Source organism: Gopherus evgoodei, chromosome 11 (genome assembly GCF_007399415.2).
Source record: "Gopherus evgoodei ecotype Sinaloan lineage chromosome 11, rGopEvg1_v1.p, whole genome shotgun sequence".
NCBI lineage: Eukaryota > Metazoa > Chordata > Testudines > Testudinidae > Gopherus > Gopherus evgoodei.
This window is the reverse complement of record NC_044332.1, coordinates 80,724,519-80,746,453: the sequence shown is the minus strand read 5'-3', so window position 1 is coordinate 80,746,453 and position 21,935 is coordinate 80,724,519. Positions and strand designations below refer to the sequence as shown.

At 55.0% G+C, this 21,935-nt stretch overlaps 1 protein-coding gene across 5 annotated transcripts in view; it reads left to right on the top strand.

Moving 5' to 3' along the window:
• The window catches only part of STK11IP (serine/threonine kinase 11 interacting protein), a 30,843-nt gene extending 11,333 nt beyond the window's left edge, over window positions 1–19,510 (top strand). For 4 of the 5 annotated variants that reach the window (XM_030579320.1, XM_030579318.1, XM_030579321.1 and 1 more), the window contains exons 4-25: window positions 89–163; window positions 453–548; window positions 1,569–1,676; window positions 1,880–1,951; window positions 3,484–3,613; window positions 3,876–3,979; window positions 5,156–5,245; window positions 6,275–6,316; window positions 6,830–6,997; window positions 7,393–7,474; window positions 7,601–7,963; window positions 8,160–8,350; window positions 9,377–9,613; window positions 11,288–11,483; window positions 12,081–12,539; window positions 14,036–14,151; window positions 14,344–14,441; window positions 15,770–15,948; window positions 16,228–16,312; window positions 16,826–16,911; window positions 17,870–18,099; window positions 18,618–19,510. In XM_030579320.1, coding sequence (XP_030435180.1) covers window positions 89–163; window positions 453–548; window positions 1,569–1,676; window positions 1,880–1,951; window positions 3,484–3,613; window positions 3,876–3,979; window positions 5,156–5,245; window positions 6,275–6,316; window positions 6,830–6,997; window positions 7,393–7,474; window positions 7,601–7,963; window positions 8,160–8,350; window positions 9,377–9,613; window positions 11,288–11,483; window positions 12,081–12,539; window positions 14,036–14,151; window positions 14,344–14,441; window positions 15,770–15,948; window positions 16,228–16,312; window positions 16,826–16,911; window positions 17,870–18,099; window positions 18,618–18,758 — 3,348 coding nt within the window. In that variant the 3' untranslated portion in view covers window positions 18,759–19,510. The remainder of the gene's footprint in view (window positions 1–88; window positions 164–452; window positions 549–1,568; window positions 1,677–1,879; window positions 1,952–3,483; window positions 3,614–3,875; window positions 3,980–5,155; window positions 5,246–6,274; window positions 6,317–6,829; window positions 6,998–7,392; window positions 7,475–7,600; window positions 7,964–8,159; window positions 8,351–9,376; window positions 9,614–11,287; window positions 11,484–12,080; window positions 12,540–14,035; window positions 14,152–14,343; window positions 14,442–15,769; window positions 15,949–16,227; window positions 16,313–16,825; window positions 16,912–17,869; window positions 18,100–18,617) is intronic. The other variant, XM_030579322.1, reaches the window with a different exon arrangement.
• The last annotated feature ends 2,425 nt before the right edge of the window (window positions 19,511–21,935 follow it).

Genomic DNA, 21,935 nt, shown 5'->3' with positions numbered 1-21,935 from the left:
ACGAGGTTGCCATGTAACCTGCCCTCTCTTCCCCCCCACCTCCGGCCCTGAGGCATTCAGTGACTCTGTCCATTCCACCCCTCTGCAGCTTGTCCACGTCCCCAGTTGTAATCTGCAATCCTCTGTGAAGATCTTCCCCTTCAAGTCTCTCCGGCGCCTGGAGGTCAGTATTGCTGGGAGGACTAGCTGATCCTTCATCCCCAGCCATGTGGCTTTAGGGGCGAGTCACTGGAGTGCCCCAGCTTTTCAGAGATTGGGTGAAATGCCACCCTTGCTAGAGGAGTGGGGTCTGACTCCCTACTGCACCGGAGTGGGGCTGGGAATGCTGCTGGGTCTCTCCTGTAGAGCTGGGAGAAGGGTGGCTCCCCTGACACTGGGCTGGGAACAGGGAGGTGGCTGCTCTGGTGCTGTGACACACCTACATGCATTCTCCCCTTTCTCTCACCACACAGCTGAAGTCTGTCCCTCTGCACTGCCTGCGTGGGCTGCGGTTCGTCTATTCCCAGCTGGAGGCCTTAACTTGTAGCAAATGCGTCAGCATGCTGGAGGTGAGTGCTGGCTCTGAGCCTGGCCAGAAACTGATCCCTGAGAACAAGAACTGGTTTGCTTGGTCTTCCAACCCTGGGAGGGAGCACTGTCTCCATCAACCACTGTTCTGTGGGGTTCTTCTCCCCCAGGCAGCTGGCTGAGACTCACCCTCTGGTGCAGACTCACTTGTCAGGAGTGGTCAGGTCCGTGCTGTCTGCCACACAGGCTCTAACTTCCGGCTCTGGAGGTCCCCAGCTGCTGGCTGTTTGGATGGCATTGCCTGGCCTGGATACTGTCCTCACCCATACCTAGCTAGAGCGTCTCTCCTTTGGAACCTTTCAGCACATCTCAACCTGTGACCCTGAGCCCTGTCAGGTGCTGCGTGAGGCTGCCCACGGGGAGTGCCTTGCGCCAGTACCCTGCGATCTACAGGCTGTTTTGGGATGGAGGCTCAGGTTTTAACCTGTAGAGGCTTGAGTGGTCTTGGCAACAATTCTATTCTCATGCAACGCTTACAGCAAAGGTGCTTATTAGCAGCCTACTGGTTTGAGCTGGGTTTGCCAGCAGGGAGTTTTCTGAGGGTCCTCAGCTCAGGAACTCACTCCTACTGGCCTCTCCAGGGCATTCGGTATAGCAGCTCTGTTCCCTGTTTGCCCTGGCAGAGAGCTGGCTGGGGTTGGTGGTAGACGGCCACTGGGGGAGGGTTTTGCTGAAGTTGTAACAATTTGTAAATGGCTTGATTAATCTTTGTGCCTCAGGTCCAGGAATAACTGATGAGAGCATGTGAATAACAGCAGGCCCTCAGACGTACCAGGCCACAGCACATCCCCTTCCTTCTGAGTCTAGCCATGGGGCTCTCATGGGTAGCAGCATGGGACGTTCTGTGGGGTGGGGCGGGCTGACGGAAGAATAGCAGGGGCGTGGCATGTAGATGCAGTACAACAGCTGTGTACTGGGCCGGCTGCTCTCTGGTACCTAGCTACTATCCCTTTGCTTGTCAAGTGCTGGCTGCTAATCTCTTCTCACTCCCACCTTCCTAGGAGGTCATCTCAGCCTGCGGAGGGGATCTGAGCTCTGCCCTCCCCTGGCTGGAATTGCAGACTGTTAACTTCAGCTACAACACCATCACTGTCCTGGATGGATCGCTGGTGAGGGGACCCTGTCACGGTGGCTAGCAATGGGGTAGAGGGGTTGGGTATTGGTTGTGGTCGTGGTGCTGCCAGGCCCCACGAGGAGGGTATGGAGAGTCTTGAGTGGCAGGGCCTGACCCTCTTATTCTGTCGTGGAGATGTTTGTTTTGTCAAGGGCCTTGAAGCTGATGCTCCAGCACCTCATCTCCCCTCTCTTTCAGCAACTGCTGAATGCCCTGAAGGTCTTGGATTTGAGTCACAACAGAATCTGGGACTGTGAGCACTACTTAACAGTGAGTATTGTAGGGCGAGATCTGGGGGTTGGTCCTGTGTCCCATGAGTCTTTGTTGATCATGGCTGGATCTCCACTGGTTCGCTTTGATCTGCAGCCCCCACCCTATAGCAGGCAGCTGCTGCATAGCTATGGGCTGTGACTCAGCCCCTTCAGCCTACCAAGGCTGTCTGGGCAGCATCCTGGTGTGTAGCCCTTTACTGCCCTGCTAGAGACAGGCCAGAGATTCCCTGAACCTTTTATCAGCTGGAGCCAGGCACATGTGGGAGTCCAGACTTGCCAGTGCAGCCTCTTGTAGCTGGCTCAGGGGAGGCGCTGCGTAGCCTCTGCTTCTGTGAGTATTGGTCAGGAGCAGCCACGTTCCAGTGCTGTGCAGACATGCAGTGCTTCCTCACTACACCAGAGTGGCTAGTGCGGGCAAGCTGCTCCATTGCTGGAATGAATAATGTCAAACACTCACTTGGAATAATTAAGGCTGGAACCAGGTGTCACTCTGCCCCGCTCAACCTGCCATTCCACCAGGAGCCAGAATCCAGTGTACTCCATCTATCTTCCCTAGAGTGGGGACCTCCCTGGGCATACCACATTCACCTCCCAACGGCAAGAGGTCTCAGCTGCTACCCCGACATCTGTGCCGTCAGTGGTGTGACAGTCCTGAAGCTGCTGCCTTGAGTCAGACGGAGCCAGTGCTTTGTGACCCTCTGAGCTGCACTCTCTGGCCAAGCTTAACCTTTGTCTCTCAAATAACGAAGTGGGGAGGGCATGTCTCCATGTGATGCGAACAGTGAAATCTGACAGCTGAAGGAGGGATTTTCAAACGCAGTCAGTGCTGATGTGCTGCGCTCCCCTGGGAGTGGATGTTAAAACTCCAATAGACGCGGAGTGTGTCTGCAAGTGCCGCCCCTGATGTGAACTTGAACAGCTTTACTGCAGAAACCTCGCGCTGCTCTGGGACCGTGGCTGGAGCTTGGACAGACACCCCCACACGTTCCCCTGCTGGGGTGCTTGCAGCCACAGCATCTTGGATAGCTGTGCGAGTAGAGAGGAAGGATTTCCCAGTGGTTAGGGTGTCCTGGGACTTGAGAGGGGGTCAGTTCACTGCGCCACCACAGACTTCCTCTGTGCCTCCTTTCTGTCTGTAGCATGGGAATATCCGTGCTCCACGCTTCACAGAGCGTGTGCGAGGAGAAATGCACTAGTGATTGTGAGGCGCTGGAAGTGCCTTCGAATTCAGTGACGTTCAGATTTGCTCTTTCAACCTAAGCTGTCAGTTGGCTTTAAGATAGCTCTACCCTTAATGTAAAATTTTTCTTTGGGTTCCTCTGTTCTTTAACTTCATGGATTCACAGCTGCATGCTCAGAGCTGGTTGCCAGGGCTCCTGAGGCCTAGTCCAGATCTGGCACAGACGGTTGTAAAGAACTCAGAGCTTCTGAGTGCAGCCTCTGTGAATAGCTGCGGTAGGGCTCCACCGCCTGTGACTGGAGAGAAGTAACTGAGTGCCTCTGAGGGCTCTTTTCCTTTTCTCTGCACAGACCCTTACAGAGCTGGAGTACTTAAATCTCGCTTATAACTTCCTGCCAAAGCTGCCAGACCTGGGACTCTGCAGTCGAACCAAGCTGGTGACTCTGATCTTGCGCAGCAATGACCTTGACAGTATTAATGGTGAGTCCCGGAAGGGTGATGGGTTGGAGAGTGTCATAGACACTTGGGTCCCAGAACTGGGAGTGGCCTGGGGCCAATTCCCTCTGCCTGAGGCTATTCCTTGTCTCCTTTTCTTTCCCAGCCCAGGAGGGAGAGCTTGGGAGTCTGCAGTACCTCAGATCTGTCAGGCACAGCCGCTAGTGTTGATCCTGTGGCCAGGGAGAAAGAACTCCTTAGTGTTGGATTTCTGGGCTGATTGATGGCTTCTCTTGTTTGTCTGCAGGGGTGGAGCAGCTGCTGAACCTGCAGCACCTGGATGTAGCCTATAACCTGCTATTGGAACATGCCCAGTTAGCACCACTGTCCATGCTGCACAACATGAGAAAAGTGAGCACAGTGCCAAGCAGGGTGACGGGGAGACCCCTGGGTCTTGAGGTGCAAGGGAGAAGGGGAGTCTGAGTTCAGTGCAGACTCTGATATCAGTGAGGAAAGTTGGGGGGACGGGGGGGCTGGCATGGTTCTCTGGCAAGGGTCCCTGCAAGAAGGGCACTGCAGTCTGTGTTTACTTTCTCAATGAATCCAGCAGGGATGTCTTCCAGAACTCCCAGCCCTGCAGCCTCACCCTATTTCCAGGTCAAGCTGGGATTTTTCTTTCTCCCTCATCCATTGCCTCACATAGGTTATGCAGGCCAAATCTTGCCCTTGGTGACCCCTGTGCACTCCCCTGTATTCCAGAGGGCTCGCATGTGTCACTGGCTAGATCTGAGACCATTCTGATACACAACTAGCAATAGACTTCAGCTGCCCTCTTCCGCCGTGCAGTCTCTGGTGCCCTGGGGAGCGTGAAATGCTCAAACTCTAGTCACTGATCTGTTGCGCACAGCTGGAGGTTAAGAACGAGCTTTGCAGTCTCTTTGTAGAGTAGAAACTGAAGGGGGGTTCCAGAGGGGATGGAGCTCGGCTGTTCTCAGTGGTACCAGATGACAGAACAAGGAGTAATGGTCTCAAGTTGCAATGGGGGAGGTCTAGGTTGGATATTGGTTCGGGGGAGGGGGAGAACTATTTCACTAGGAGGGTGGTGAAGCACTGGAATGGGTTACCGAAGGAGGTGGTGGAATCTCCATCCTTAGGTTTTTAAGGCCCGGCATGACAAAGCCTTGGCTGGGATGATTTAGTTGGGGTTGGTCCTACTTTGAGCAGGGGGTTGGACTAGATGACCTCCTAAGGTCCCTTCCAACCCTAATCTTATGTGATTCTATGAACTACACATCAGGGCATTCCTGCTGGAATGGCTCTCGTAGATTCAGGAATATGACCTGGAGATCCTTTGAATTCAAATAGAGAATGAAATCAAACAGCAGGTCCAAAAGACCACAAGAGGTGGCAGTGCTAGGCTTAGCTCCTTCGTGGATGGGCCACCTCATCGCCATCCCAGCTGGAGGAAGTGGCTCTGTCTGTTGCTAGCCCTTGCTGTGTGGGAGGGGACTGGTCACAGGCAGGCTTGATGGGAGTCTGGAATGCAAATGGATAGTGACACATACTGTGGTGTGCTCTCTCTCCCAGCTGTACTTAGAGGGAAACCCACTGTGGTTTCACCAGAACCACCGATCTGCAACCATCGTACACTTGTCTCCCAGGGCAACTTCCTTCACTGTAAGTATTGGAGCCACATACTCCATATGCAGTCTGGGGAATGGCCATGCTGAGTCAGACCAATGGCCCATCTAGCCCAGTGTCCTGTCTTCCCACAGTGACTGGCACTGGGTGCTTCAGAGGGAATGAACTGAACAGGGCGGTTATCAAATGGTCCATCCCCTGTCATTCAGTTCCAGCTTCTGGCAGTTGGGGGTTTGCAGATGGCCAAGCAGGGGGTTTAGTCCCTGACCATCTGAACTGAAGCCATTGCTACATACATTCTGCCCTGGAGCTGTGGGATCGGTCTGTCTGGCAGTTTTGGGGCTGGGCAGAAGAAGAGAATTGCAGACATTAAAAGTGATTAGATGGTACCATAAAAATTTCTCATTGGTGCAGGTCTAAAATCTCCCTTGCCTCCAGAGTACAGGAACTATCCCTCTTCTCTCATAATCTCAGGAGTAACTTTCTTGGGAGCAGCTCTTTTTTCTATCTTACCTACTGGAAACCATGACTTAGGTTAAGCTACATCTAGTGGTGGAGCTCATTGAAGAGACGGTTAAGGGATGACTTGCTCAGTCTAGAAGTACCTTTTGATAAGGGACTCTTCAGTCTAGCAAACCAAGGTATAACACAGCCTGGGGGCTGGAAGCTGAAGCTCGACATTCAGACTAGAAGTAAGATGCCAGCTTTTGCAGTGAGGGGAGCTGGGACTGTTCACCAGGGTTATGGTAGCAAGATGTTTTTCTGGAAGATTGGCTTTAGTTCTACCAGGAGCTATTTGGGAAGGTCCAAGGACTGTCACATGATCAGACTAGAGGATCCCAATGGTCCCTTCTGGGCCTTATTCTGAGTCTCGTTCACAGGACACTGTAGGGTGACTCTGCACTAGGAATGCAGAAGGAAATCTGGCTCCTGGCGGGCTGGCATCTGGCTGTGTAACAGTTGTGTCCTAGGACTGAGTGGGTACAGGCTGCCACTGACCTAGCAGGCTAATAGAAGGCAGCACTGAGCTCCAGCTGACCATAGCTGGGTTTCTTGTCATTACAGCTCCTCTTGGATGGAGAACTGCTGACTGCCTCAGACCTGATGGTGAGTACGGGTGATAAAATGCAGTTTGCTCTGGGGTGGGGATGCCCCTTATCCTGGAGTTTTTCCATCAACTGCTCTGCCTCTTGAAAGCAGCTCATCTCTGCTCTGTTCTTACTGTAACTGGCTGTTCTTAGGACCATCCACTGTGCTTAGACATGAGCAGCAGGGCAGTAGGTGTGGTGCAGTGATAGCCTGCTTCAGACCAAACTCCTAGAGACCTCCATCTCCCCCAGCAAGGTGCCATGTTACATACAGCACCTCTGGGATGCCAGTTAACTATTCAGATCTCTGCCTATGTCCATAGGAATTGCAGGTATTGAGTTAAACTGAGGATGGAGGGAAAGCCACCCTAGTCAGACAGCTAGGGACCTGCCACCTGCTCTGGGGGAACCAGACAATCTCTTTAGGGAGGTCCCTGGCCCCTCCATGCTTTGGCTTGATTTGCCTCACTCCCACACCCTCCTTGGTCTCCCCTCATGCTCAGCTATTATCGCTCTCTTTGGTTGGCTTCAGCACCTTCCAAAATCTGGGCAGGTCATTGCCCAGTCAATCCGCTCTTCGACCTCGGAGAAGACCCTGCTGGACCGCAGTGCCCTGGACAGCTCCTACGGCGCAGACCTCAGTGACAGCCAGTCCCCAGGGGAGAGTGGGGCTGCCAGGCTCCCGCAGAGAAAATCCAAGGTCGTCTTCTATTGCTTCTTTCGCTCCATAGCAAGGGCTTTGGATGAAGGGCCTGATCCAGGGCTGACTGTGACTGAGTCACTCAGTACCCAGAGTTACTGGCTCCTTTGTCATGTGACATATAGTGGGGCCCTGTCTGATCCATTCCTCTGCTGGCAGCGTGGGGATCCTGGCCTTGCTGTATAAAGGGCTTAGCTACCATTGTCTCTGAGGAACAGGCTTGGGTTAAAATCTGGACCTACTGGAATAAAATGTTCTGGGGAGTTGTACCATGTGATGGGGAGGGGGTGCTCTGGCCTTCTCAGGCTCTCTGGGGACTGAGGGATCCTTCACAGTCTCTATCTCGTCACCTGGATGGTTCTGCCACTCAACCCTGCTCCTTCTGTCTCTTCCAGGGAAATGTTAAGGTGCGCCGGCCGAGCATCTCCGAGCCCAGTGATACAGAGCACGAGTACCAGTCGCTGCTCTCCTCAGCTGGTAAGACTCTCCCCTCATCCATAACACAGTAACTGCCCCGCCCATGGGAGGGGGGGGGGGAATCTGGCTTATGAGCTCTGTGGGCAGTGACTCTCCTCAGGCCCCCAGGATGTTTTCTCTGTTCAGGGATGGTCCTGCGGCATCAGAAGGAGATGGAGCGCATGGACGCCTTCCGAGATCACTTTGGTGCTGACTGGCTCCAGTACAAGAGGCAACTGGAGGAGCATGGCCGAGAGGGGCCTGTCATCTCCCTTAGCTGTCCTGCAAAGGAGGTCCCAGGCAGCCTGCCTGGCACCGACACACCGAGCAAGAGCACCACCCAGGAGCAAGAGACGCCCTCTGGGTTGCTGAGGGACACCTTTCTCCCCTTGGACAGCATGAGGGAGGAGGAGAAGGAGTCGCAGCTGGAGGAGTCCTTGGGAGAAAGCCAGAAAGGAGAGATGGAAGCGGATGAGCTCGTGGCCCAGGAGGAAGAGGAGAAGCCAGAAGGTAAATAGTTTCTGCCTGAGGGAAGCTTTTCAGTCCATCTGCATGTAGTCCTCTTCCTGCTCTGGTCACACCCTGCTACAAGACTGCACCTGGCGCTCCCTCCATCCTCCCCCTGGCTCCAGGGGAGCTGTTGCTCCCCTGCAAGGCACTGAGGGTGGAGTGCTGTGTACTAACATCTCGACATCTGACTTGGCAGTGGACCTTTGCCAGCCTGTGTTAGTGAGCCAGATAGAAGGTGATGGTGACCCAGAGCCAGACTGGATCTTCCTGCGCGTCACAGCCCGACATGTGATTGAGGTGGAGCTGAAGGCAGCCAGAGTCCTCCATAAACTGGAATTGAGAAGCCTGCAGAAAGTGGAGACCTCTGAAATGACCTGGAAAAGGATGGTGAGTTGGGGCTCTGTGTGAGGTGCTTTCCTGTTAATCTTCGTATGGGCCAACATCTCAGACACAGATTTGAGCGGTGGAAAAGCATTGGTTGGAGAAGAGGTCATCAGTCCAGCATGCAAAACCTAAAGCCAGCCTCTCCCTTCCATATGTATCTAGACCTCCCTAGCTCCACGTTGCTGAAGGACGCACAGGGCAATGGTGTAGAGGTCAGCAGTATAGTTCAGTTAGAGACCGGGCAGGACGTGCTCCTCTGCGTTGGCAGTAGAACAAATTGCTCTCCTGGGCAAGGGTTACGGAAATAGAGCGGTTAAAGCTCTTAACGCATCACTTGGCTGAAAGGATTGCAGTTGGGCTTTGTACTTGACCACACTGTAACCCAGCCTAGCGCTGGGTTTCGCTTCCTGGCCTGGGCAGCACCTGCCAAGTTTCTTTGAGATTGGTCCAGCAAATTTCCCTAATCGTCCAGTATAGTCCTGCTTCTCCATAACCGTAAAACTGCTGGCAGCTCAGTAATCTGGTTAGCCCGTTTCCTTGCCCTCCTAATATGCAAACCCCTCTGTCCTGCTGACCATGGCCTCCCATTGTAGCATATGATCAAGTTAGACTCTAAGATAACTTATTGGTGTCCAGACCAGGTTGGAGAGGGAATATCTTTTACTGGGCCAACTTCTGTTGGCGAGAGACAAGCTTTCAAGCTCAAAACAAGCTGGTCCACCTCACCCACTTTGTCTCTAATATCCTGGGGCCGATGCAGCTACCACATCACTGTGTTAACTGTGTCCAGACAGTCTCACTGGACTTTCCATGTATGCTTAGAAGTGGTGATGTTCTCATGTGCCTCTTGCATTTCTCCTTAGCCCTTCTGGCAGCACTGACTCATTTGATCTTCCCTGGCCCTGATCTGGGTAGAGGCATTGCATGGCACAGCAGGCTTTCTTTGAATAGTGCTTCGATCTGGGCCTTGGAACATTTCAGGTGCTTTTAGTGCTTATGGGCTCACTCTTCTGCCCGTTCCCTTTAAAGGATGCCTCCAAAAAGGGTCCTGCCCAGTGTGCTGTGCAGTTCTCTGCTAAATCCCAGGAGCACATAGCCGCAGGCTGGCCTCTCCTGCCTGGGATCTGGGCTTTTTGCTGTATTTCCTCCTTGCAGGACCTGGAGCGTGTGTTCCCTGTCCTCACACTCCATTTCAGCTACATCCGCAAGGACCGTCAGAAGCGCAGATACGTGGTGCTGGATGATCATCCGGAGCTTTGTGTGCAGGTGAGGGGAGGTGTGAGCTCAATATGCTGAACTGCCACCTGGCACAGACCAGTGGCATGAGCAGGGCTGGTGGCTCCACAGTTGACCTGGCCTTTTGTTCTGGCCCTAGGCCTGCTGGGTTTGGGGCTCTGTCCCCCTCTAGGGGTGCCCAGAGACTGAGTCTGCTACAGCCGCAGCTAAGAGCCATATGGCTTTTAGCTCGTGTTTAGCTCCAAAGATCCCAGGTTCCATCCTGCCTGCCAGCGACTGGGGTCTGTCGGTGTTTAGCGTGAGTGCATACGTACACTGACATCCCGAGGGTCTAGATGACACTTGGGGTCTGCAGCTTCTGCTGGGCGTGTGTCACGGAGTGTGGGGGAGTCCGGCCCTGCACCCCTCTTCCTGGGACCCACAGTGACTCTTAGCCAGCCAGTAAAACAGAAGGTTTATTGGACAATAGGAACACAGGTTACAGCAGGGCTTGCAGGCACAGTCAGGACCCCTTCACCGAGTCCTTCTGGGCTTTCAGGGTGCTTGGATCCTAGCTAGGATCCCCTGAATTCCGCCCACACAGCCCCAAGCCCAAACTCAAACTGCTTCCCTCCTGCCACTCCCTTCCTTTGTCCCCCTTCCCGGGCAAAGGTGTTGACCTTTCCCCTCCCTTACCTAGCTCAGGTTACAGGCTCTGGCATCGTCCATCCCCTAAAGTCCTCCCCTGCTCTCCCACTCCCCACACAGACAGTCCCTACTCCATCACAGCGTGTCTGTCTCAAAGCTCTGGGAGGCTGCAGAGGGGAGCAGAGGATCCACTAAATGGCTTGCGCAGAACCCTCAGGTGTGGGGAGTAACAATTACCCCTTGACCTGTGAGGCTGTGGTGGGAGCAAGGCTCCGGGCACAAGGGCCTTCTGGGGCTAGGAAATACACTTGTTTTTGAGGAGGGTGTCGAATCGTAGCTAGCTATTTAGAACCCAGGACTTTGAAGCCCTGCTGGGGGACAGGAAGTGCATTGGCGCTGATCTCCCATCCACATCCTGGATTCTGGGTGTTTAACTAAGAGTGAACAGGCTGCTCTAGGCCGTTTCAGTGGATGGGAGCTCTGAAGAGCTGCCCTGCAAACATGGGGAAATCCTGCTGCCTCTACTCCTAGGTGTGTCCAGGCAGAGGCTGGAAATGAGCTGCCCCCTGCCTGGTCTGTTTGCACAGACCCCAAATGTGGGTCATGCCGTCTCTGGAGAGAGCGTATGTGGAGCAGCTGGGTCAGGAGCCACAGGAGAGTTCTAGTGAAGCAGCAGCTGGGGTGGAGGCTTGGACAAGGAGCTAGAAGCAGGGCTGGGTTTTCTCCTCTAGCTGGAGGACCTGGTTGGAAAGTACCTCTGGGTGTTCAGCATTTGGTTAGACTGAACTGTCAGTTTGCCTGTGAGGGGACCCATCATCCTGCAGACATGCTGGTGTGGAACTGAGGCAGTTGTCTCTGCTCATGCACCCGTGGTGAGGCTGAGGTTATGTTGGCCAGGTCTGATTTTGCTAGCTTGTTCTCCCCACCCCCCAGGCTCTGTCGGTGCTTGTGCTCGAATTCTGAGCTCAGGTTTGTGCTGTGCCAAGTGTGCCCAACTTGCATACATGCCCTGGTCTCACTCAAACACAGCCCCCTGGCAGCCACTGTCTCCATCTCTCCCTATGCTGCTGTTTTCAGTGTGTGCTGAGAGTGCTGTCCCCAGCTCTGGAGGAGAATCGCAGACGTCCGGGAGTAGAGGAGGGGTCCATGAAGCTCCAGTGCCTGAAATGCAAGCAGGAGTTTGCCCAGCCCCTGGCACTGTGGCAGCAGAGTCCATATCCTGCACCAGCTGAAGATGGCAAAGGCATGAAGACCTCAGCTCAGCCAAACCAAGGTATGGTGCTAGGCAGACTGAACGCACACAGAAAACAGCCCAGTGCCCAGGGCAGGTTGCCTAAGTGTTGGCAATGGTGCAGGGTGTATGAGAAGTGCAATCAGTTGGCCATGCCGAGGGGGCACTCATGCTAACAGAACATACTCTGGAAGAGGGACAGATCAGGCCATGGGTGGGACGGAGCCTGCCTTGTCCACCAGGCTGTTCGGTGTGTCTAAGGCAAATGGCTCCTTGGGGTCTGGGAGCAGGTGAGAGAGCTGGGAAGCTGCAGGAGGATGTAGGGAGTCAGTGGAGTGTTGTCTGCTGATTAGGAGTGTGATGATGTGGCCCTGAGGACAGCTGCTCAGGGAGACTTTTTAACTAGATTGTTCTTGAATCTGACTGAGCAGGGACTTGACCAGCAGACCAGGCTGCTGTTAGCTGGGCTTCACCTCATACCAGTGAGTGCCCTGGACTGGCCTGGATCTTCCTTATTTTTTTCCTTTTTTAAAAAAAAGTTTGTTTTTGTTTTTAATTTTATTTTAACCTGAGTTGCTGGGCTGGGAAGAGCTACGTCTGTCTAGTCCTGACAACCCATCACCCCCTCCCACCCCTTAGAAGCTACTGCCCCTGGTGAGCCCATGGTCTGCCCCAGCTGCTCCAGCGACCACGTCGTCGTCCTGCCCTGCGAGAGGCGCTCCAGCACCCCATTGCCCTCGCAACATCACGCAGACAAAGCCCTGTCAGAGCCGGGCCCCCAGGGGAGTCTGGAGGCAGCGTCTGTCCTGGGCAGCCAGAGCGGGCAGTTCTATATTGGTGGGGAGGATGACTGCTCCGAGACCGACCCCAGGACCCAGGAGCTCAGCGGTGACCATGGCAGCACCGTCCACTCCAGCTCCGACGGGGACTGCAGGAGGAAGGAGCTGGTCCTGAAGAGCTGCTACTCGTCCCTCAGCCGGACAGACACCAGTGGGGGGAGCCTGATGGGGAGTTACCGCTATGGCGCCTCCCGTGGGCCCACGCCCTCCCAGCTCTCGCTCAACTCGGAGTCCGAGGAGACCTGGAACCTCAGTCCCCGTGAGTAAAGCAGAGCTGCAGGGCTGGAGCTGTGTGCGCGGGTCCCTGCCCCAGGCTCTGGTAGTCCCAGCTCGGTGTGGGTGGGGGAGGCCCTGCTGGGCTTGGGGAGAGAGATCAGAGTGCTGAATGGAAAGGAGCCCCCACTCCAAGCAGGGATGGCACTGACCCTTCACACCCTCCCTTCCAGAGCCCAGGCCCCATCCTGCAGATGGGAAACTGAGTCCTGGGGGTGACTTTCCCATGGGCCACCAATGGCAGAGACAGGACTGGAGCCCAAGGCTAGTGGCCAAATGGCTTGTCAGTCAGTAAGGGGCATCGGGCAGCTGACTGTCCTGGGCGTTCTTTGCTAATTGCTGTCCCCTGATTAGATGAGGCTGGCATGCGTGGGAGCTGCTGTGGGTCTATGGCTGCTCCTGCCCATGGTGATCTCGGGGGAACGTGCTGGGCTCACAGGCCCTCTCTTCACAGCTGCGTGAAAAGGGCCTGTGTTCGGGCTGTTGGCCCTGCCTGCTGAGAGGTGTCCTGGACTCCTGAAGGGTCTGGGATTCCTGCCAGTAGGGACCGCCCTGGCCCGGACTCACCCTCCCTCACAGTCCCTGGCAGTGCCCCTGTGTCTAACTCCTGCTGCTGTGCTCTAAAGAGGCACCCTGTGGGACTGTGCATCGCTTAGCTGGGGGTGCCAGACTCAGCCCACTAGATGAAGGCTGGATCGCATGGTCCAAAATAGCCTCTTGCTAGTGCCCTCATAGCTGAATCAAACTTAGCCCTTGCTTAAGCCCTATGGCCTCTCATAGAAGTTTCAGGTGAGGGAAATCTGGTCCAGTAAAACGAGCTTCCCCCAAGGATGCCTCCACTCTTGGGGCCAGGCTGGCAGGTGCTTTAGGATCAAGTTGCGATTAGTGGGCGCACATCAAGTGTCTGAGTTGCGCTCCTCTCCAGCTTCCTCGCTGTTCTTCTGCATCTCTTCTGGCCTTGGAAGCTGTTCCTGCCTGCTAGTGCTGAGCAGAAGGATCCCAGGCTGGTGCACAAAGGAGGCCGGCTCCAGGATAGGTGATGGGCTGGATTAGCACTTCACTGCAAAGCGACTCCTGGGCTGGTTATGGGCCATGGTGGAATTGTCGTTCCATAGAAGCCAGGAGTGTTGTAGCTCCCAGGGTGCCAACACCAGAGCAGGGTGAGAACAACTGCAGATGGAGGATGCTTTTAGGAGAGGACTCCCACCATTTTGGCTCAGTACTGAAGGAACAGGGCTTCCCTGTTTGGATGAACAGAGCCTGAGGGGTGATGCTGTGGCCAAGAACCCTGTGCTGGCCTGAGGGAATGGGGTGGATGGGACCCAACAGACTGGCTTCTCCCTGTGTGTGCACATGCCCGATGACTCCAGAGCATCACTGCCTGGCTGCTGACACTGCTGGGGCCTGGTGGAGGGATTGCTCATGGGGCAGCCTTGCTGCAGGAGCACAGGATCACCGATCTGCCCTTTGTGCTCTCTGCAGCCACAAACAGTACCCTGGACGTGAGGGACTTCCGCTCCGTGGACCATCGTCTCAGGCTCTACCTGGACATGGAGGTGTTTGAGGAGAATGTGGAAGAATTCCAGTGCTTCCTCAAGGTGAGGGCTTCCCACAGCTGGCGGGCAGGCCCTGGCTGGTGCAGAACCCTCTGTATTCAGGCTGCCTGTACTGCCTGCACAGGTGGGCTGGGTGAATGCCTGGGGCAGGAATGGCCCAGATGCTCCCTAATGCCCAGGACAAGGGAGCAGGCTGTTACGGGTTGTGACCTGCCCCACACTGTGCTCTTCCAGGTGGCCGTGGTGAAGTTTGGCCGGTATGGGGAGTTCCCTGCACTCCTGGTGGCCTCGGATCTCAGGATTCATGTGCTAGAAGTCACTGGGGAGATCAGGTGAGGAGCAATGCTACATAGGCTGTGAGGCCCTGGGGCAGTTTCTTTGCTGAAGGCTCTTGGTCCTGGCCCCTTGGGCATGTCCAAGTTGAGAGAGGTAAATAGTGGTGTCCCTCAGGGGTCTGCACTGGTACCAGCCCTATTCAACGTATTCATAACTGATCTGGAAAAAGGAGTAAACAGTGAGGGGGAAGTTTGCAAATGATACAAAACTACTCAAGACAAATCCAAAACAGACTGAAGAGTTACAAAAGGAGCTCCCAAAACTGGATGACTGGGCAACAAAATGGCAAATGAAATTCAGTGTTGATCAATGCACGTGGGAAAACATCATCCCAACTATACATCTAAAATGATGGGCCTGAATTAGCTGTTACCACCCAAAGATCTTGGAGTCATTGTGAATAGTTCTCTGAAAACATCCACTCCATGTGCAGCGACAGTCAAAAAAGCTGACAATATTAGGAACCATAAGGAAAGGGGTAGATAATAAGACAGAAAATATCATATTGTCTCTATATAAATCTCTGGTGTGCCCACACCTTGAATACTGTGTGCAGATGTGGTCGCCCCATCTCAAAAAAGATATATTGAAATTGGAAAAGGCTCCAAAAAGGGGAACAGAATGATTAAGGGTATGGAACAGCTTCCATAGGAGGAGAAATTAAAAAGACTGTTTAGCTTGGAAAAGACAACTAAGGGGGGATATGCTGGAGGCCTATAAAATCATGACTGGTGTGGAGAAAGTAAATATGAGAGAGCAGAAATAACACTTCCTCAACACAAGAACTAGGGGTCACCCAATGGAATTAATAGGCACCAGGTTTAAAACAAACAAAACACGCTACACATAGTCAACCTGTGGAACTCCTTGCCTGAGGATGTTGTGAAGGCCAGGACTATAACAGTTTAAAAAAAAAAAAAACTAGGTAAATTCATGGAGAATAGGTCCATCAATGGCTATTAGCCTGGATGGGCAGGGATTCAAAACCATGCTCTGAAGTGTCCGTAGCCTCTGTTTGGAATGGGTGACGGGATGGGTCACTTGATTCCCTGTTCTGTTCATTCCCTCGGGCACCTTGCATTGGCCACTGTCGGAAGACAGGATACTGGGTCAGATGGGCCTTTGGTCTGACCCAATGAGGCTGTTCTTATGTCCCTGCTGTGCTGAAGTTCATTCATAGCTCCATGCTGTGGGTTCTCTCTTGAGCGTTCAGCAGCTGGTGACTCTCCTGGTAGAGGCCTGCATAGGAGCCTAGAGAGGGAGTGGAGGGCTGTGGGGTGGCTGCAGCCTGTTGCAGTTGTGGAGAACTCTGCTCTCTGTTTAGGGGGCAACCAGTGGACTGGCTGAAGAAAAATGACTCTCATTATCTATCCGATCTCTGCTACCTGGAGATGGGGCTGGGCCACCAGAGTCTGCGTATGGAGTTTGACAATCCCAAGGCCTCCTACAACTTGCTAATCCGAAACCAGAGCCGCTGTGACCAGTTCCTACAGTGCTTGACATGTAAGAGTTGTGGGGAAGCAGGGGGCCTTTGTCCGTTGCCCCTCTGGGGCAGGGAATCTGCCCCCTGTCCTGGCAAGAGGCTGCACCTCGCCATGTGTGTTCCCTGGTGAGAAGAAGCAGGTGAAATAGCCCAGTGTGCTTTCAGTAACTCTCTCTAACATGGAAACTCCAGCTGCCCAGGGAAGAGAGCACTGACCCTGGATGTGCTCTCTGGTCTTGAGACCTGTGTGCTGCCACAGGGACTCATGGGTAACAGTCTGTCTTGCTGCTCCTGTCTAGATCTCCTGCAGGAGCTGCCAGGCAAGCCCAGGAGCAGAGTGAAGGAAATCCACACTGTTGAGATGAATCCCCAGCATCGGCTGTGGTAAGAGCAGCCTGTGGGGCAGCACCTCCCTGCCCCATGTGGTGTGTGCGGCGTGTTCCCAGCCTGCTGCCATTAATGCAGCCCCATGGAAGTGCTGGACACCCACTCTAAACACCTACCCCAGGTGCCTGCCCTCGGGCACTGGATTTATAGGTGGGTAGCAGGTTGGCTGGGGAGCGCACAGACTGGAGAGGGGATTTGGGAGGGACTGGGCAGCTGAGCCAGGCATAGAGAGTTCTGGAGCTGGGAGCAGGAGGGGGTGGACAGAACACAGCATGGCCAAACAGGAGAAGGCGGGACCTGATTTGGGCAGGCACAGGGCAGCGTGGAGCCCAGAAGGGAGGGGTTTGAATCTGAACTGGGAAGGCAGCAGGAACCTGCTTGGGACAGGACTGGGGAACTGCAGGTGAGGAGGCCCCAGAGGGCAGGATGTGGTGGAAGAGAGAACTGTCCTGGAGCAGGCTGCAGCCATGTGGGTGGGTGTCTGCAGCTCACTGCTCTCTTCTCTTCCAGGCCTGTACTGGAAAAGGCCCTGTGCTCGGTGGCTGTAGACAGCACGTCCAGCTGCTTCTTCTACCTGCTGGCATATTTGATCCAAGGTACGGGGTAATTATCCTGTGCTAGGCCCTGCTCAGCCTGCAGCTGTGGCAGGGTCTGCACACCTGGGAGCGGGGATGGGGGTGGCACCGCAGGCCCGTTGGTGGGAGCAGACAGAAGGGTTTCCTGTAGGAGCCCCTCAGAGCTGCAGTGTGGAAGGCAGCAGCATCTCCACCTCTCTCAAAGGGCCAGTGACTGTCACAGGCTCCAGGCTTAGGCTGCACCATCTCAGGCAACCCAGTATGGGTGTCTGCGCTTTGAAAAGTGTCTGAAAAGCTGGAGGAGGTGCGGGGAAGAGCACAGAAATGAGGGCTGGAGAAAACACCCCGCAGTGTGACTGAAGGAGCTGTCTCTGTAGATTACCAAAGAGGAGACAGAGCAGTGCCTTGATTAGCTGTATGTACCTTCCTGGGAAGATCCTGCCTGCTGCCGCAGGGCTCCTGACTTGAGTGGAGACAGGCAGAACAAGTCAGTCAGAAATATGCTGCACGCTTTGTCCCAGTGCAGGCGATTTAACCACTGGGACAAATTCCAAAGGGAAGTGGTGGATTCTCCATCTCGACTGTGTATATCCAGCCTGGCACCTTCCTGGCGGGAGCTTTCCTCAGACAAGTCCCTGGCTCGGTGCAGGGGTAGCTGCTGGCGTTCTCTGGCCTATCATACAGGAAGTCAGATTAGATGATCTAATGGGTCCGTCTGGCCATGAGATCCAGGGATTGAGGCTTGGGCCTGTCCCTCAGCAGGGCAGCTGCAAAGAGCTGCTTCCGTGTCCCCTCTTCAGCCCCCACATGACTGGTCAGGGTTCCTGCACCACCACTCCTCAGCAATGGGGGGGCTCCCCTCTGGGGCTGGTGTGGTGGGGTCTGGGGGCATGGAAGCCAGCCCCATGGGGAATCCAGGGCCTGAGTAAGGAGAGCCCAGTCCATCCCAGTGACCTAACTCCGTCCCATTCCCCATTAGGTGCCTCTGCCTTCCCTGTGACTCTGCTGAGCACCTGCAGCAGTCTGTTCCTGCTGGAGGAGAATCACCAGTGGCAGCGGGTCCAGCCCACGCCAGGTGTGGCTGGTGAGAAGAAAGTGCCCCCCGAGAGCAGTGTCCAGCTGAAGGAGAAACAGCCAATCAGCAGCATCAGCAGCATCATCACTTACCGCTTCTCTCCCTGTGATGTCAAGCTGATGTTCTATGATGAGGTAACAGGGCAGGGGGCATCCCTTGGCGCATGGAGTCCCCAGTGCCTGGGACAGGGGTTGTTGCTCTGGGCTCTGACTCTGAGCCCACCCTCATGAGGACCCTCTGTTCTGTCACAACCTCTTTCTCCTGTCTCAGACCCAAGGATCTCTGGCTGGGGTGGCAGGTAAGGCGTGGGGTCTCTCCTGCAGCCAACAGCTGCTGCTCTTGTTCACCAGAGTGTGCATATGCCTGCACCAGCACAGCCAAGCCATGTCCTGGCAGTGAGGCACAGGGAGATCCTGTTCCTGTGCCTAGGAGCTGAATCCCTGGCTGCACGGGGCCTGCTGCAACGGGTGGCTGGGAGCATGGATCCCAGCACTGGGCACTCAGCCGCGGGAGAGTGCACCAGCTGCTAGGATCAGTAAGTATAGCCAGCTCTCAAGGCATAAGGATATGGGGCACTGATCTCTGGCCTGTGAGACTGGAGCTGCAAATCACCAGAGCTGGGGCCATCGTGACCTCCCTCCTCCCCATGTAGGTGCTGAAGGTGGAAAGCACCTGGCACATCCACACAGAATGTCCTGAGCTGCTGGCTCAGCTGGTTGAGTGGATCCGTGGTCCCTGGGAGGAGATGTTCTCCATCGAGCTGCGGAAGACAATGCAGGAGGTCCTGGAGTGAGCATGGTAGCTGCTGACGGGCAGAACTGGCCGCCTGGCTGGGTGTACTGCTGTGGAGGGGCAGAGTGAAGGTGACTCTGCCTGACATTCCTGTTCATTGGCCTCTGCCTGCTCCTGTGCTCTGGACCCGGGGCTTTTGCTGGTGGGGAGGAGGGGAGCACTGAATGTTTTAGCTGGTCTGGCAGCTGAACTGACTTGGTTGGGTCTGGGGGCAGGCGCAGAGGGGTGACACGTGGTGCAGACACTGACATAACCTCATGGAAACTGTGCAGAGCTGCAGCCTGGTGGTTTCTGAAGTCTCACGGGGAGTAGCGACCATGCCAAGGTCGCTTCCTATTTATCCCTGGGGTCCAGGCCCAGTGGGAGCCCAGCAAGGTGGGTGGTGGAGCCAAAGCCTGCTCGGACAGGTAATAGGCAGGCATCTGGGGCTGGCCTTTCCTCTGTCGGGTGTATCTGCTGCATGTCCACTTGCTCTCAGTTCTGTCCTGCTGAATCCCATATTTGTGTGTGGCCTTTTGTGGCTTCCCAGATGTCTCTTGCCTTGAGCCAGGGGCTGCCTGCTGAGATGGGCCAGGGCACCCTGCCAGGGAGGGGGCCAGGGTGACCGTGGGCAGAGTTATCTGTGCCTGCTACTTGTAACTCTTCCCTCAGTGGGGTTGGGCAGCTGCTTGGGATCCTGGGAGGGGCAGTGAGTCTATTTTAACTGGGACAGTTTTACTATTTTCTATTGTAATAAAAGCTTCTATTTATTGAGTTCCGTCTCATGCATGCTGCAACCTCTGCTTCGCTGTGTGCTCCTCCTGGGGCTTGCAAGCCAGGCTGGGATAGGCCCTCTCAGTACCCGACTGGGAGGCCTGCAAGGAACACCAGGGTCCTGCAGTGAGTGGACTGGGAGCTCATTCGATGTACTCCCCCTTGTGGCTCTGGAGTCTGTGCTCCTGGACATGCAGCCTTACTCAGGTGGGTCACACAGCTGAGATCTCCCCTCCTCAAGGCTGCCATTTCACAGCCCTCTCCCAAGACAAGGGGTTTAGTTTGCTGTCCTGACCAAGTCCCAGTCTGGACTATTGCGTTCTGCCTCACAACAGCCCTTGCTGCTCTGACTGCAAGTCATAGGACTGGAGGGGACCTCGAGAGGTCAGCTAGTCCAGTCCCCTGCACTCATGGCAGGACTAAGTGTTATGTAGACTATCGCTGGCCAGTGTTTGTCTAACCTGCTCTTAACAATCTCCAGCAATGGAGATTCCACAACCTCCCTAGGTAGTTATTCCAGAGCTTAACTACCCTGACAGGAAGTGTTTCCTAATGTCCAACCTAAACCACTCTGGCTGCAAGTTAAGCCCATTGCTTCTTGTCCTGTTCTCGGAGGCTAAGGAGAAGAATTTTTCTCCCTCCTTGTAACAACCTTTTATGTACTTGAAACTGGTACCATGTCCTCCTCAGTCTTCTCTTCTCCAGCCTGAACAACCCTTCTCTGCGGCACTGTAGTGCTCCTGGCACCATCCAAGTGGTCCTGGGTCAGCCTGGAGGATGGCTGCCTTCCCCAGCTGCGGGAAGTGGTCTGGGGCTAAGTGCTACTGACCTGGTTATTCCCCACCTTGCTGCAGCGCAGCCTTGAACAGCCCCCAGGCTAGAAGGCCAAGGGGGCCTCCTCTCAGCCTCATGCTTAATTGGTAAGTTGTAGGTGTCACGGAGTCCCCAGGCGATGCTCTGGAACTGCTCCCCACAAAGCCAGTCAGGACTCTGGGGAGCCTCCTCTCCCTTGGAGCAGACTTGTTCAGGGCGAGAAGCTCCCACGGCTTCACCTCCTGGGTCTCTCCTTGGAGCATTCAGCATCCTCTGCCCCTCCGTGCGCTTCCCACAGCGAGTCCACCCCAGCGGGGTCCTGGGGAAGCCACCGGGTCCTGCACCCCCACTTTGCAGTCAGACGTGACTCTCAGCCAGCCAGTAACACAGAGGTTTATTCGATGACAGGAACAGGGTCTAAAACAGAGCTTGTAGGTACAGAGAACCGGACCCCTCGGCTGGGTCCATTCTGGGGGGCAGTCAGCTAGACCCCCATGTCTGCACTCCACCCTTGACCCCAGCCAGCTCCAGACTCACAACCCCTCCCAGCCCCTCCTCTCTGCTCAGCCCCTTTCCCGGGCCAGGAGGTCACCTGATCCCTTTGTCTCCAACACCTTCAGCTGGCACCTTTGCAGGGGAGGGGCCCAGGCCATCAGTTGCTAGGAGACAGAGTGTCAGGCATTTAGGTGCACTGGCCCTTTGCTCTGCCAGATACTTAAGAACTGCCATGGGGACACTGAGGCACCAACACAGTATTCAGAGAAAACATTAAGAACATTCCCAGTTCGTCACAGTAGGGTGCTGGGAGAGGAGCTGTCTCCAGGCCTATGGGCCTGCAGTGACCCATGCACCCTGCATGCACATCAGTCAGACCCTTTGTTAACGGATCACTTAGCAGAGCTCTTGTCACCAGTAACAGCAGCCCCAGACAGAGGTTCCTTTTCCTCTCTGCCCTGGGGCCAGAGCCCACCCTCTCTGGGCTCATGTACTGGGCAGTTAGGGGTTTGTAGGATGGGCTAGGGCCAGGGCATGCATCAGGCCAGCCAGCTTCGGTTCCCAGCTCTGCCCAAGTCTCATTTCCAGCTGCACCTTTCAGAAACCCAGGGTCTTGGAAGCCTTGTCCCAAGAGGCAGGGGCTGCACCATGTCCCTGTCCTCAGGCATCACCACTGCAGTACCCTCCTGCAGCAGGCCCTGACACATGAGTGCCTGTCTCTTCCCCTCTCGGATAACCCAGGACTCCACTTCAGTAATGCCCTGCTGGGCTGGGGGTTGTTAAAACCAGAGTGCAAATCAGACCAATCTATTTGGGACTCTTATGAACTCTTAAAGTGTGAGCAAAAAAACACCTCTCTCTCCTTCACAGCCAGAAGGTAGCAGTTCCATTCTGAATTCCCTGCACTCTCAGGAGACACCATGTCCTGGTCTGGAGTTGTGGGCAGAGGAGCTGTGTAGGACCCTGAGCATAGAGGAGAGGGGGGGGGGGGGTAGATCAGTACTGGCATAGGACTAACAAAGGGAGGGTCCTTGGTGTGGAGGGTTTCACTGAGGGAAGAGAGAAGCAACTTCACTCAGCAGAAGGCAAGAGCCAGTCTCTAGTTCCTGCCCTGCTT